A 15,685-nucleotide genomic window follows, 5' to 3' on the forward strand; every position below is an offset into this window, starting at 1 on the left:
GGTGGGCAGCTCGCTGGAGCGGTCTGCTGCGTCTTCTCCTTTCATGAAAGCTTGGTAAAAACTCACATAAGCTGTCTGTGGTTCATTTTACGAAGGTTGTCGAAAAATACCTATCAGGCACACATTATACTTGGACTACACCAAAGCATATTTTCAGTAAAAAAAAAAAAAAAAAAAAAAACATTTATATTTATACATGTTTATTTTATTTGAGCATACATTAACTCAATTTCATTCGAAATTCACATACCACATTGCTTCAGCCTGATGGTAGCAGTGCTGACAGTATCCTGGCCGGCGGATCCGTAAGCCTTGACAATGAATTCATAGGTGCTGGTAGGGAGATCCTTCACAGTGTACGTCCTTATTTTGGGGCTCAGATCAGCTACGAAAATGGCAGGTTGGAAAAGAAGCAGAAAAGAAAACGAATCATCAAAAAATTCTACTTTATTGAGTGAAATTACCATCTTCATGTACCATCTGATTTGTTTACTTAAATGGCAAAAATAACAAGAGAAATAGAGAAAAGAAATGTTTTATACATTTTTCCCCTTTATGAAACACTTTACTATGGCAGTAAACAGGTAAACTTACCAAGTAGTGTGAAATTGGAGAAGTTATTGACATAAACTTTGTAGCCTTTGAGAAATCCTCCTCTGCCAGCCAGTGGAATCTCCTCCCAGCTGAGGACGACGTCACAGTACTGCTGATTGATCTCCAGATTGACAGAAGTAAACCGGGCTGCAGAGGTCACAGCAGACAGATGTAAATGAAACAGAACAGTACATAAAATCACCAAAGGAGATTTCATTTTCTGGATATTGCACAATCCTTACGCAGCTCCTGAATATATCCTTGCCAGCGCTGTATTAGTACTGGGGAAGTTGATGGGCACTCATAGAGGGAGAAGTTGTATCTCACACCTGGCTGGAATTTAACTGATGACCAAAAACATAAAAAGATATAAATTCAATATTATACATTGTGCAGCATATTATACAATAAAATCTGAAATATTTTACCCTAAATTTACAGTAAAAAAAAAAAAAAAAAATCCTAATAATGGCTTTTAAATTTGACCTGGAAGAGTCATTCATAAGCCTGAATACCGATAGAATCTTTAATGGAGACATGAGTGCTTCCAGCGTCCAGTCTGATCCAGTCCACAGTGCAGTCTGGCGTGCACACGGCCTCACACCACTCAACCAAATAACTGCATGTTCTGTTGTCATCGTGCTGCCAGCTCAAAGGGAAACCACTGCTGCTGTAAATTGTGCGAGCCAAAGGAACGGACTTGTCATCTGAAAATGAGAAGTAAAGCTTTCAGTAAAGTAGCAGACGTCTCTTCTTTTCCTGCATGTCTTTGTTTTCACGGCCCACAAAACACAGGCTTGTTTGGCGAAATAAGCCACATATTCACCCCCTCTCCACACATACCTATTACACCTAACATTATGCTTGAAGGTTGAGACATCCCCTTCGTATTCTTTGCCTTTACTGTTGCAATGGCTTTCTTATCACCGGTGATTGAAGCCCAACCTGTGAGGTTCAAAGAATTATCTTTTGGAGATAAATTACTGGTTTGTTTTTCATTTTCTTCAAGGTTCCAGAGAGTAACTTGGTATCCAGTGAGCACACCGTGGCTCTGCCATTGCGTCAGAGGCTAAAAAAAAAAAAAAACGAGAGCAAAATGAAGAAAGATTATTTTCATGTTGAAGTTGAAAATAAGAAACTTCTGTATGTGAAAGAAGACTAATGTAGAGAGTTAGGGTAATACTTGTTACCTAAATGTAAATGCTGCATATTGTAATAAGAAAAAATGAAAGATTTTGAAGAAAAGGACTTCACCTTCCACATAACCCGTACAGTGTTGTCTCTGTTCATCCACATCCACACATCGGGGGCTTCAGGAGCTAAAAACAGAAGGGGAAAAAAAAAGGTAAATAATTACACTATTCCTGAAACTCAAATTTCTGCCAAAAACAAATGAATGGAACAGAACCCTTTATTAATAACAATAATGGTCTTTATGCCTTTATAAAGACCCTTAAATAAATACATAAACTACAATCAGATCAGGTGCCTTCCCTTACGATAACATTCATTCACAAACACCAATGAAAATTAAAACTCTTACCAGATGATCTGGTTGTGAAGTGAAATTCTTTGCTCCAGTTGCCCCACTTAAAGAAGTGATTCTGGGATGCACAGCGGACTCGAACCCTGTACTTGGTGTTGGGGTGGAGGTGAGGCAGGAAAACAGAACGGACACCCACACCTGAGACATTAAGCTACAGGAAATACAAAAAAATACGATTATCAAAACTATATTTTATTACTCAAGAAAAATAATTTAAATGAGGTTTTCTATTTATGAACTTAACCTAGTTCAGAACTAGGCCTGTCACGATAACAAATTTTGCCGAGCGATTAATTGTCTAAAAAAATTTGTACAATAAACGATAATATTGTTCCAAGACCTTTTGACACCGATTTAAAATTATGAAGGGAATCCCAAACAGCTGACACGGCGCAACCCGAAGTCCAGCGGACATCGGAGATGATATGTGGAAACAACATAAATGTTTATTCAACATTTTGTGCAAAGAATATAGAAATGACAAGGAGAGGAGGTGGAGCCAAATTGCAACCGCAGTTGATAAACCCGGTAAATTTTCAGCTGTTCTGAGTTAAAGTGACATAAATAGGTTATAATGATTTTCATTCAGTCAGGACTTTACGCTGACTCCATGCATTGCAGGCAGATTCTAGTAAAGCATTGATTAATGCCTGATATTAAAATTAGTTAACTGGACTTGCAGCCATTATTTTGTGCCCATTGTTGGACACGGCACGATCGAACCCGATCGAACAGTTGTACCTAGGATTTCTGTCGACTAATGTGTCTCTCAGGTTTTGAAAATGGGCCGACAATCGGCCGACAACTCATGTAGTGTGCGCTGGACATTACACTAAGGAAATAGGAAGGGAGGGTCAGTGGAGAGCACTGGAGTTGAACCTTTTTTCATTCATTGTCATCAATAGAATGAAAAGAGGCAGGAAGAGACGACAAAGCTGATAATTACAATGAGGTAGATGGGTTTAATTTGTCGTGCGATCAATTGATTTATCGTTAATCGTGACAGGCCTACTCAGAACTCTACCACCTTGCCCAATCCCACTCAAGTGCACCAAGATAATATTAGCCATAAATATTTTTGCAATGAGCATTTCAGTGGAAAATCAATAGCTCAAATCGTAGTGATGCTTTGGCAGGAAAACATTAAACATTTCCAACTGCTTTGAACGATTTAGAGATAGAAGTAATGTTGGGCATCCACTTTATGAATGATGAGTATTTATTCAGATTTTGCAGAGGAAGGAAAGAATAAGTCATGTTAAAGTCAAGTTTATTTGTATAGCACATTTCAGCAAAAAGGCATTTCAAAGTGCTTTCATCATAAAAACATCATAGTCACCAAATATGGTGTCATACAAATGGCATCAAGCTGTTTGTGCTATAAGATTTAAAATTAATAAAGATCTGTTTGAGAATTTCTAGTGCACTACATAGGGTTTCCTTCCCACGTTTTTTCATTACAATAACTATTCCCTGATAAAGACTGAATACATGCAGAACATTCTTCCATGATAATGAAGCTGGCAGGATAATATTTTGATTTAAAAGTTTTAAAAATTTGTGGAGTTTCCCCCGTAAAGGGTCGTTCAGTTTTGTCCTGGTGCCTTTCTCAGGAGAAAATAAATCAATGAAGAACAAAATTATTGATGCAACTAAATGCAATTTAAAACGTAATATAGGAAATCTGGATGTATTTAAGGGTTTAAACCCTAAAAAATTATATTTTCAAGTTTTGGATTTTAAAAAAAAAAAAAAAAAAAAAAACTTTTAGAAATAACTTACTATATTGCGGCTGGCTAGTTCCACCTGGCAGACAAGAGCCAGGGTGGAATAGCTATCGTATGGCCACTGCCACTGCACAGTGGCATTCCAGGGATGGGTAGTGCCAGCCAGCTTATCCGGTGCTACTGGCACCACTGCGGGCAACAGAGAAACAATACATGAGCTGATGAGTAGCAGAAGTTTTTATGAAAAATACAGATTCTGCGTCTTCACCAATCTTATTGCGGGAACTAGATCAACAGAAGTGTATACCAGACGTACTGGTGAAGAGTAAGGTCGAGTCACCTACCTCTGTGAAGAAGTTCAGCTGAGTAAGTCAGACTGTACTGGCCAAGGGGATTAACAGCCACCAGAGTCCAGTTACCGTCCCACTGAGGCAGCACACACTTGCTGACCTCACAGTCCCTACAGAGATAATGACACAACAACAACAGTATTTAATTAAAAGCAGATCAGACAAGTTTCCTATACATTTTTAAAAATCCGTTATCTCACCAAACTTTTAGAAATTTTTTGTGACATTCACGAAACAATTTATTTGGGATTTACGATTTTGGCATCTAAACGTGTACACCATTTCCAAATTCATAACACCTGGGCGGGATTCTCATTTTACTTTGTTTGCAAATATTCATGAACAAAACAGCAGACAGAATGTTTTGTTCGACACATTTAAACCAAATGTTTTGTTTTTTTAAGATCCAGAGGTTCCAGTTTAAAACCCTGATCTGGTCCATGGGCCAAAAATGTAATGAAATAATCTTTTTTTTTTTGTTTTTTGTTTGTTGTTTTTTTGTTTGTTGTTGTTTTTTAAAGCATTGTGCATCTATCTACATAAGCAGCTCAAAAAGCAAAAATAAGCAAAGACTTATGAAGTGATGTGGTAGATCAAAAATAAAGGACATTTTGGCCAGCTTTCAAAAGATTTCTGCAGAATGTCTGGATGAGAGCCAACCCACCATTAGGCAGACATGGGGTAGTAAGTTGTTACTTAGCCTAAGTGCTTTATAGTTTTTATCTCCCTTTTTTTGTTATTTCTTTCTAGAGAAAAATATTTTTTGGAGAAGATTCAACTATTAACAGCTCAGAATTATTATCTCGGATGGTAAGCGACAGAATAAAAAACAAAGACACTGCCTGGAAATCATCATTAATGACTTACTGACATATTGATGTTTCAATCAGCATTAATGCCTTTTGCAAAAAAAAAAAAACTGATGCTAGAGCCTAAATTGTTTTGCTCTTTAAGCTCTTTTCGATGTTGATTCCATGAAGGCAATTACAGAAAAGACGACAGATGGTTTCTGTAATGTTTATTATTGTGACTTTTCTTGCCCCTGTGGAGTAGTAAGGGAGATGACACAGGAGCCAACTTGAATCCTCTCGTTCACTCAACTCCATCTTAGAACAACAGTGCAAAAAAGGTCCAAACACGCATATCTATAAACCTTAACATCCTGTAGTCTGGGTGTGAGCAGAGTCCTCTAGTGGTCCACCACACCCTCAAAATGAATACTACATATTGTGACAAAATAATAAATCTGCTCATATCCAACAGAACTGGATGACTAATATGATTTTCCCATCTTAGAAATGTAACCCTTAAAGTAAAAAACACAGATTACACAGTTCCTTGTTTTTTCTGTATGCGATTTTTATTTAGATTTGTAGATTGCTCAGTATATTTATTTATTATGTTCACGATTGGACTGTTTTTTGTTTTACTTTTTATTGTGTTCTCAGTAGCCCATTTTATTTCTTTTTATGCAAGTGCAGATAAGAAAACTTTCGAGCTAAAGAATGTCTCTCAACAGATTACATCAAATTAAAACCCTGAATTATGCCAAAAAATTATAACCATCTTCTTTCTGAGAGACAGGGAGCTGCAGAGCTCTTAATGGCCGCCATCTGTGAACTGATAAGTAATCTGTAAATTGATGTTTAATCTTTTCTAAGTCAGTACCTGGTAAATGTTCACCCATTTAAATCCTTACTTGCTGATGTTAGACTTCATTGTTCTTCTATACATTTCAGACAAATGCTGATTTTCCATCTTGATTTTTTTAATCCATCTGTGCAAACACTCATTCTAAGAAAATAAAAATTGCTTCTTCTTTTAAGTGCAATTTTTACCATAACTCTGTAGAGGAGTAAATATCTCATCCTTCAGATTGTTTGGTAGATTATGATCGATTGTGAGATTCACATATTTATGTAATTTAAGCATAGGCTGCTATATAAAGGCTGAAGCGATGCTCTCCAAATTATTCTTGCCATGTTGTGCAGGAATTATGTGGAATTTTGCAACTGGTTAAGTTTCCATTTGGTAATGGTGAAAGTTTCGTCCTCTAAGTGTGTGCAGCTGTGCTATGCAGTAGTTTATGGCCAAGTGGAAATCTTTTTGCAAGTATTTACTTTGCTAGGGTGACTACATACCTCTTATTTATGGAGTATCTGGTTTTTCTCTTGCCATACAGGTTGGTGTCTCGTCCTCTATCCCAGGAACACACAGCTGAGGTCAAGTCATGAGTTATGCACTCAAAGTTGGTGGGTAGAGGTGGATCTGGAAATGGGGACAGCATTAAAAACTGAGATGCTGTATTACAACCATCATAAGCATTATTATTATGCAAGCATCATTAGAACTACTCTAAAGCTTTCTTATGAAAAACAAATCAAAATGAGACCATCACAAGTACTGGGGGCTCTATTAAAGGTGCATAAAACAAATCCTTGGAATCAATTGTGTTTGTTGCAGTGACACATTCACTTTAAAAACTCTAAAAAGTAAATTTAGATTGGAAAATGGTGGTAGGCATATCCAGATTTATGAAGATTAACACCGATCTACTTATATTGGATAGCATCATGGATGTGCGATATGGCATAAAATTCATATCCCAATATCTAGTTGGCAGTAACAAGCATTTCATTACATGTATTTGGTATGAAACTTGAAATGAGCATAAAAAGATCACATACTAATTTAGTGCAATGTATGTTTTTTTTTATTTTTTTGTGGATGCTATTTGTATATGTTTGTAAACGTTTTGTTTTATGCTGCTGCCCATTATTACCAGGTCTCCCTTAAAATGAGATTCTTAATGTCTGTGTCAAATCCTGCTTTTTCTTCGGCTGCATTGATTGGCATTGTTGGTATTAAAGCACATACTTTGTTCTAAGGTTGTAAAACAAATTAACTGCATTTCCTCCCTTTGCAATAACTGTCGCACCACACATTTGCAGATTACGTTTATCTGTTCCTGGTCTGACTGTTCAACCCTCTCACGGTCTTAAAAGACGGGGTCACACAGACCCGGCCTGTGCTTTTACAAGTTTTTAATTTGCATGTGATTTCAGGAACTGACAGGCTGACGGGAACAACTCCACCTCCACCCAGCCGACGGTGACGCCGCTGCGCTCTTCCTGAGTGTCGCGCCAGAACCATGGGAGGTTAAAACCAAACCAGGTCTAACACACTACGGTATAAATTTAGGATCCAGTTCCCATCATGCTCAAAGCTTTCAAATAATCCCACTTTCCAACTATTTATGCAATAAGTTAAATGATTCATCAACCATTCATCCACACATCTTACATCCGACAAAGACGACTGATCCTGCCAGTTTGTACAGGTCCTTGAAACGGCAAATAACATTCGTCCCAGTTCTTCCAGATAAGTTCTGGTTAACAGCGGTGGTGGCATAACTTCGTCGACTCAAACGTTTCACGTTCATTTTTGTCGAGCCGTAGAGAAGTTCTCTAAACTCCTTTCCCTCCTCCACAATACAACAGAAGGTTGTGTTGGCCCCTACAGGCACAACTCTGTCTTGAGGATACATCTGATGACCACTGTTGCTCGGGAGATCCCTTCCTGCAAAGCAAAAGAGATGAAGAAATGACAACAACGGATTAGGACAAAAGACAGGATTGAGTTGTTGCCAAATTTATGGTAAAACTAAACAACCAGATAAGAAAGCAGTCCAAAGGTTCTCCAATAAGGAATTATATTTGAGAAAAATACATTTCCAACTGACCTTCCAGGATCTGAGGTTCACTCCATTCACTTTTTGTTATTCCATCTCTTGAGCGGATTTTGACTGATAAAGATGTGCACTCCAGAGGTTCAACTGAAGTCCAGGTCCATTGGTGCCGACCGCCATCCTGGTTCACTACTGCTGGGACTGTGTTCTGCAGAAACACAGAGAAAGCAGAGTGAATAAGACAACATCCTGGAAATGGTGTGAGATTCCAGGCGAATGTTGCAGCTCAAGCAGAAATTTAAGCAAACTTTGAAATATTGCTCATGCGTTCTAAAAAGATTTTCCATTTAAACCCTTCCTATTTTTCTAAACTGAAAATTTCAGGATATTTTCCTGTAGCTTGTACACAAGTTGAGACAGTTACACACAAATATAATTAAACGTTTAGATTTTATACTCAACAATGACAAAGTTAGGTTCTAATTCATCAATGAAAAGAAAATAAGCTTTGTGCATTTTATTTTGCCTTTTTTTTTTGTCAAGTTCCATTACATCTAGACTTCTTGACTCTAAGTCTACATATAATCGATTACGTTTAAGTTTAAAAAAAAAAAAGGTTTTGGTTTATGAATTTGAAGAAAGAAATATCCTTACATAAAAGACAGTTTCGTTGAATTCGGTTCTCAAAATGATGAGGTCAAAGGTCGTGGCCTCTCCTCCAAACCAGGAAATAGTTAGTTGTTGAGTGAAAAAGTTGGGTGAAAGCCTCACTTGCTGTGGTACAGTTAGGACTAGGAAGGAAAATAAAACAAAACATAATTAAAACAAGTATTTCCTTTTTTTTTTTGTTTTTGTTTTGTTTTTGTTTTTTGTGAAGAAAGACTCATTAACAAGAACTTCGAAGCTGGCGGCGATTGGTATTGCACATACCAATTTTAGCTTGAGTGTTTAGAGCCGAGATGCCAAGCAGAACAAAGGCGACCCAGACCGAGCCACAGTTGGGCTTTGAGGTGGGGATGTTGAGTAAGCGCGGCATAATTGTCCACCGTCTGTTTATGTTGATGTGATGTCTTCTGCACTATGGTGACAACAAGCTAAACATCCTCAGAGGGAAGGGCGAGATGGCGGCGATCTGTAGGAGAGGAAAACAGCAGAGACATCAGTGTTAATGCAATCCTGAGATAAAGAAAATGTTACCCAAAGAATGCATAATTATGAAAAGATGGTGAGAAAGTTATTTTTTTAGATTTTTTTTTTTTTAATCTGAAAAAAGTGCTGTGTTGTTTTTAATTACAGCCAAGACATGTGGGCTCTATTTGCAAACTGGTTGTTTTTCCTCGGGGTGTCTGAGTAAAAGGAGCAGAATACAAATGCATGCCACACTGATCAGATCTTAATTTGCAAAAATATTTTAATATCGTGTGTTCGTTCCCTTTCACTGCATAGATTTGCATTTCTTTGCATTGGCGTATTGCGATAACGGTCAAAAACATAAACTCTAGTTTTCTGTTTGCAAACAGGAAAAACATGAAAAGTATTTAAAAAAAAGAAAGACAAATAAATACTTTTGCCAGGCACTGCTGAAGTCATCATAATTTGAAACGTAAAGTGGTGGAAGAGGCAGAGTTAATGGCTTTAAAAAGCAAAAGCAGTACTCGGGTAACCTGATTAAAATCAATATATACACAAAAAGCATCACTTCTGTTCCTAAGAAATATTCTTGCATATACAGGTTACACAGGTTTGTTTCCTCTTAGGTTTAATTTAAGGAGTAGGCTGCAGTCTATTCAACCGCTTTCCATTCCTTACAAAGCTCCGTCTGGATGCATGCCAAACCCCCACGCTGGTCTGCCAGGAAAAGGCTTAAATCAGACATGGAAAAAAAAAAAAAAAGAAAAGAAAAAAAAACACACTGACAGTTGACGGAGAAAATGATGAAACACACAAGCCTAAGAACACCATTTAAAATGCTTAAATGTTTCAAAAATTCAATGGAATGAGTTATTAAAAACAAAATTTGTTTAAAGTGAGTGCTGCAATGCATAAATACAAGACTAATGGACTTCCTTTCTTTGTTCTTGCAGTCTTTTGACCGATGGGAAGCTATTCGCTTACCAACTGTACATGTTGAGACATTTGCACTTGGATGTTTACTGAGAAATCACCTACAAAACCAACCTCATCCAGTAAGTTTCCTGTCTGGTCAACATGTGAGAAGCTTCAGGAACGTCCTGACGGCCATGAACGCCTCTAGAGGAAAATTTGAGCTCATGTCTGTCGTAAGAGCGGCGCTCGTGATCACCTTTTCTGCTTCATGAATGTTTCATTCCTAGCACAAACACTGATAAAGGTCTTTATTCTGAAAGTTTTCTGCAATTCTTTGGGGTCCGAGAATGATTTGGATTTGGTTGTTTTTATTTTTTTACAAAGATGAACAACAGATTCTTTGATAGATGTAGCCATTTTGAATCCAACTGAATTAATTGAATTTATCCGTATTATGCCTCCCTAACCTTTATCTGATTTTTAATCAAAGTCAAATAGGAATTCACTAGGATAAAACTACATAGTATTTGCCAGATTACTGTTCTGTGACAGACAGGTGATATTTATTTTTATATTATTTCTTCGTCTTTAGATCACTGTAATGTACTTTTTACCTGTGATGCAGATTCCACATGGTAAAAACTTATTCAGCAAGACTCCTGATTGGACCCAACAGACAAACACACGTCTCCTATGTCACTATGTTGGTTGAGGGTTATTTTTAGGTTTCATCTTAAAGCCATCTTGTTATTATATCCGACTTTGCTAAAGATTTAATTATCTTTTGTTCCCCAACCTCAAACAGTATTTCAATCCAGGACTGCCCTGTGTTTGGCTCAATTCTTCAAGAAACTAAAATAAGCATCATCACAGAATAATGCTGCCACCACCATGCTTTAAATGTCATTTTACCAGAGACTACCTAATTGTGGGATTCACTTCTTTTCCCATCGTTTTAAAGAGAGCTGCTCTTTAAAACAGAAGCTGAGAACTTTGTACATCAAATTTTAATTAAAATAATGAACATTTAAATAAGATTTAAATTATTTTTAAAATATTTTTTTAAATTATATTCAACTTCCATAAATTTATCTTAGCTTATTTTTAAAATTATTTTTTATTGAATTGTTCATATTTTGGAGTGCTTTTCATATGTAAATAATGACCTAACCTAGAATAAAATGAAGAGCAGATCAGTCCCTCTCATCTTTAAAATGCTTTCAGTTATTTTTAAAAAATCTAAACTGTTTCAAGATAAATGTTATATTATTTTACCAAAAACTCTTCTGCATAGTTTGCCTCCATGCTCTTGAGAATGAGCAAACGTTTGTGCCAAACTGATAAGACCTTGATTTGCAAAATAATTTTAATACCGTCTGTCCGTTTCCTTTTACTGTCTAGATTTGCATTTCTTTGCATTGGCGCATTGTGATAACGGCCAAAACAAATAAACTCTAATTTTCTGTTTGCACGTGAAAAGTGTAAAAAAAAAAAAAAAAAAAAAAAAAAAAAAGGGAAAAAAAAAATTTTTCCCCGGCAGTTTTAAATANCAAAATATGACCAATACTGTGAAAGAGAAACTGAATGAATAGGAACATAACTGGAATAACAGGAATTACAGAAGTGGATGAGAACAGGGAATCTGATTCTGGAATGGATTCAACTTGGAACTGGGAAATTCCAACTTCCCAGTAGGAAAAATTAACCGGATCACGTAACCAAGTTGTATTTTCCACTGGGAAAGTGGGAGCACCTCTGACTACCCCCAGTCACAGCATGGAAGGCCAACTTTGTGTTTCACTGTGGCAGAAAAATGTTTATTTTAAAAGACAAACATGTAAGAGTTCGTCTACAATCAATGTTACATGTAGCACCTGCAACTCTAAACTGAACAAATTAAAAGTAGTGTTTGCTTACGGAAAGTAAAGCTTAAAATGGTGTTGGTAAGAGCTACTGCAAACAATGGCTATGGGCGTTGTCATTTTGAAATACCAAGTTCTAAACTGGAACTCTTTTACCTTGGGTCTGATGTCAAACCCAGCTCCAAGTTCCAACTTAACTGGTAACTGGAACACAGCTAAGAATAATGGAGTGAAGAACAGGCGAGTGTGATTACTTGATTGAGCTGCAGCTGTGGGGCATGGTGGGCCTGGAAGTAAGGGAGTGAAGCTACAAACGGTAAAAATAAATACTAATGGAAAACAGAGAGAGCTGGGAAACTATATGAAATAGATTGCAAAATAATCAACTAAAGGTACTCAGTACTCAAAGTCTTAAGCATCAATCATAACCAACAAATAACAATCAAAGTAGTGTTTGCTTAAATTTTGCTGTGGTTTGCCTCAAGTTAAATAATTTCCATAACTTAGATTTCTTTGGCATCAAGAGTCAAAACCCAGAATGCAAATATTTCTTTAGGCATTCAGTAACCAACATCCGGCACAAGCAGATATTTAATTAACACCCCTTAGGAAAAGAAAATACACAACCAAATTCATCCTGTAGTGACTAGCACCAGTTTTTTCCCACAAACTCCAACTGCAATCAGCTCATGACAACATCACCAGAAAAAGTCACATCAGTTCCAGATTGACTCATCGGTGACTCCTTCCAAAGAGCTGAAGTGAATTCCTCGGAGTTGCTTTGCCGTGGCTGGTGTGTGTTTTGTCCTGCTCCGGCCTGGCAGCTATCACCCCGACACGTGTGTCTTGGATAAGCCCGCTCACTTCCTTCCCTCCTGATAAAACCAGAGAGCACAGGGATTAGAGCCCTGGCCATTCATCCAGATAAGGAAAGGCCCCCACGCACCACAGTATTATTTTAGCTGTTCATTTTCTCAATCACCCTCTACCTCAGTGCTAGCAAGGACATACAAAAGCACTGGTATGGCTGCTTTTACCAGCCCTTAATTCACAAATGTTTAACTGCTTATTGTCCTTTTGAGCAGATCTAACATCAGTGTCTCACTAACAAATGCTTCTATGTGTTTGTTGTGTCCCTTACATGAGTTGTGACAAACTTTTTGCCACTTTCTTTCAAAAGAAGAAGAAAAGAGGTGCACAACTAATAGCTGTTGTGAACCATTGTCCTTTTGGCCCTCTTTCTTTCCTTCTGTCTTCACAGTTACAAGCTAGTTTATGTTTGTCATTTTCAACAAAATACATCAAAGCTTTGGGTTTTAATGTGAGAAAATCTGAATATTTGTTCATGATGTAAGAATACCTTTTGAAGGCACAGTATTTGTTCACATCCCTCTAATTAGATTCTCTCATCTTTCCATGGTGCCCGTTTTTACGTTAATCTATCCCCTTTACACGACCCTTTGCTCCGTCCCATCCAGATGAGCGTTGTAAACAGCCTGTTTCCACACACCTTACTCTGCTGTGTCGACGCCCAGAGCCTCACAGCTCTGATGTGGGTCCTCCACCGATAGTGCATTCCAGCTGCATGTGCTGAAAGCTAGAAACCATCCTACCATCAGCACTATGACCTCCGCCACCCACAATGCGGAGTTACCACCTACTAACTGTGTCTAACCCTAGACTTTGCTCTGCAATCCTTAAGATCCTGACAACGAGCATCACAGACCGGGACAGGAAATGCTCGGTCCTTGTCGACTGGACAGAGAAACGTTTACTCTATCAGTGGTGGAAGACTGATGAGATTAGTTTTGGTGGGGGGCAAGACTCACGCGCGATGTCTTTGAACTCCGGCTGCTCCTGATACCCTTCTCTTCCCTTTAAACGCACTCAGTGTTTGTTCTCTGCCTCCACCATCCTCTTATAAAAAAAACACGGGTCGTCCTGTCAAGTGGTTGTCAACAGAAAGCATTTGTGCAAACCCAAACACACGGCTATGTGCAATGTTAAGTGAGACGCACTGGTACTGATTAGACAGTTGACTCAATGGGTGAAGATATGCTTTACTTTTTGGGGGGGGGGCCAAAAGAGCAGCACAAAAGCTTTATTATCAAATAGAAAGAAATGTATATATTGTTAGACTAAATTGTCAAAATACGGTGCGCAATGTGCTGTCATCCTACAACTGTCTTCAGAAGTCACCTATTCACACTGGTATTTGTCAGTCAGATGAGATATCATTCAAATATATTAAAGTTTGTATTTGTGTGTTCTTGAGATTTTAGCACTTTAGCAAGGCATGAAACACAAATTGAGATTTGTCAACTTTATTCAGTCAAATCTTTTCAAAGCGTCTTGCAATCTTATTTAAATTAGGATTTCTAATGTTATTCTAATACTAAGATTATAGTAAACAGATGATTTTGTTTTTCTTGTGGCATTTCGCTGTTTCCAGGCTTTCTTGTTGCAAGGCTTTTTGTTGTCCTTTTCTTTCTACCGCATCTTTTTTACAGGAAGCAAGAAAAAAAGACCAATTGACTGTGTTGACCAGTAGTTCTTCACAAGTGACTTATAGGCCCTCAGAGTGAGTGATGCCTGTGCGTGCCGTGCGAGCAGAAGCAGTCCATTCATTCACTCTGAGCCAACAAAGTTATGAGAGCTTTTTTATTCTTATGAGCTTTTCTGGTAACTGGGTTTTCCCAATGCATACGGCAAATTCTTTGATAGATGCTGGCCTCTCTGTCCCTTCGGTAAATGCCCCTAGAGTACCTTGGAAATAGATGGATTATTATGTGGGTGGGTGACTGTGCCGCAGCCGAGTGGTTTAGCGTACCACACAGGAAGCAAGATACCACCTCCAGGGAAGGGGTCCTATTAGGACAGGAAGTGGCACATCCCTTTGGCATCAGGGACTTTTCAGGTTTGAAAAATTCATAGATCATGTTTCACATTTATGTGGTCACTGTTCAGTTTTATTCTTAGTTGTATTTTTTATTTTATTTTTTTCAGCTTTTGAAGGGTAGTTACTACTTCTTCTGAGGTTGTGTTTTTACTCTTTGTGCTCATATATTTAGTACTTTTGAACAGTTCTGGATAAAATAATTGTTGCTGACCCTACAGAACCTCGAACTCGGTGCTCGAACCAGCAGAAAAAACAGCACTGGAAAAAGGTTTGTCACAGTGGCCAAGCAAACACTGAAGTGAACAGCTGCGGGTTTTGTACTGACCACGCAAACTGCTGTAGGTTTTGTAAGGTCATTATATGATAATGAAAATCATTACAGAATTACATGGGGGTTTAGGACATGAGAGCAGCAGGGAGGGGAGAGGAGGGCCACATTGGGTTTGATAAATGGACTGTGAAGGTGCCCATCTGGCCCTCTCTATGGCTTTTTCTTCCTGCTCTTTTATCCACTCTTGTCGTTTACTACCCTTCTTTCATTCTCCTCCTCTGTTCTCCCGTGGCCCAATGTAAAAGCGAGCTGGCCCGAAGTGAAAGATTAACAGAGTGCAAACCCTACTCACCTCGGTGGGAGAGAAAGAAAAAGAAAGGGAGACAGGCCGAGGTGTTTATGACCTAAAACAGGGTTTGTGCTTGACTTGGCAAACCCCAGCCTCCCATCTCTTGATTCTGGATGGTAGGACTGAGTCCAGCGATTGACCTTTGGCATCGGAAGCAGTTGAACAGCTCAGGATGTGTGGATCATTTTACTTTAGGAGGAGTGGGTTGCTAACGCATTGCAACGTTTAAGAAAAAAGGATCTTTTCATTTGTTCCATTTGCTTCTTTGATTGGATAGCATGGGGTTGTGTGTACATGGGGGCTAAAAAACATGTTAGTGTGAAAACTGCAGAAAATTAGGGTAATTTACCTTT

The 15,685-nt window shown here is 38.1% G+C and overlaps 2 protein-coding genes across 2 annotated transcripts in view; one reads left to right on the forward strand and one right to left on the reverse strand.

Moving 5' to 3' along the window:
- Positions 1-15,685, forward strand: part of fto (FTO alpha-ketoglutarate dependent dioxygenase) — a 159,085-nt gene that overhangs the window by 66,137 nt on the left and 77,263 nt on the right. The gene's annotated exons all lie outside the window — the stretch shown is intronic.
- On the reverse strand, positions 188-9,092 carry LOC106947116 (leukemia inhibitory factor receptor-like). Its single transcript, XM_015031928.1, has 14 exons — positions 8,836-9,092; positions 8,560-8,696; positions 7,960-8,113; positions 7,521-7,796; positions 6,359-6,485; positions 4,212-4,327; positions 3,923-4,056; positions 2,138-2,291; positions 1,849-1,913; positions 1,438-1,663; positions 1,110-1,301; positions 837-938; positions 595-741; positions 188-385 (listed from the first exon to the last, which is right to left on the reverse strand). Exons 1-14 carry the CDS (start codon positions 8,939-8,941, stop codon positions 243-245), a joined length of 2,079 nt encoding a protein of 692 aa, XP_014887414.1. The 5' UTR covers positions 8,942-9,092; the 3' UTR covers positions 188-242.

The sequence above is a fragment of the Poecilia latipinna genome, unplaced genomic scaffold (genome assembly GCF_001443285.1).
Source record: "Poecilia latipinna isolate Pla-1442-1.1 unplaced genomic scaffold, P_latipinna-1.0 Scaffold223, whole genome shotgun sequence".
NCBI lineage: Eukaryota > Metazoa > Chordata > Actinopteri > Cyprinodontiformes > Poeciliidae > Poecilia > Poecilia latipinna.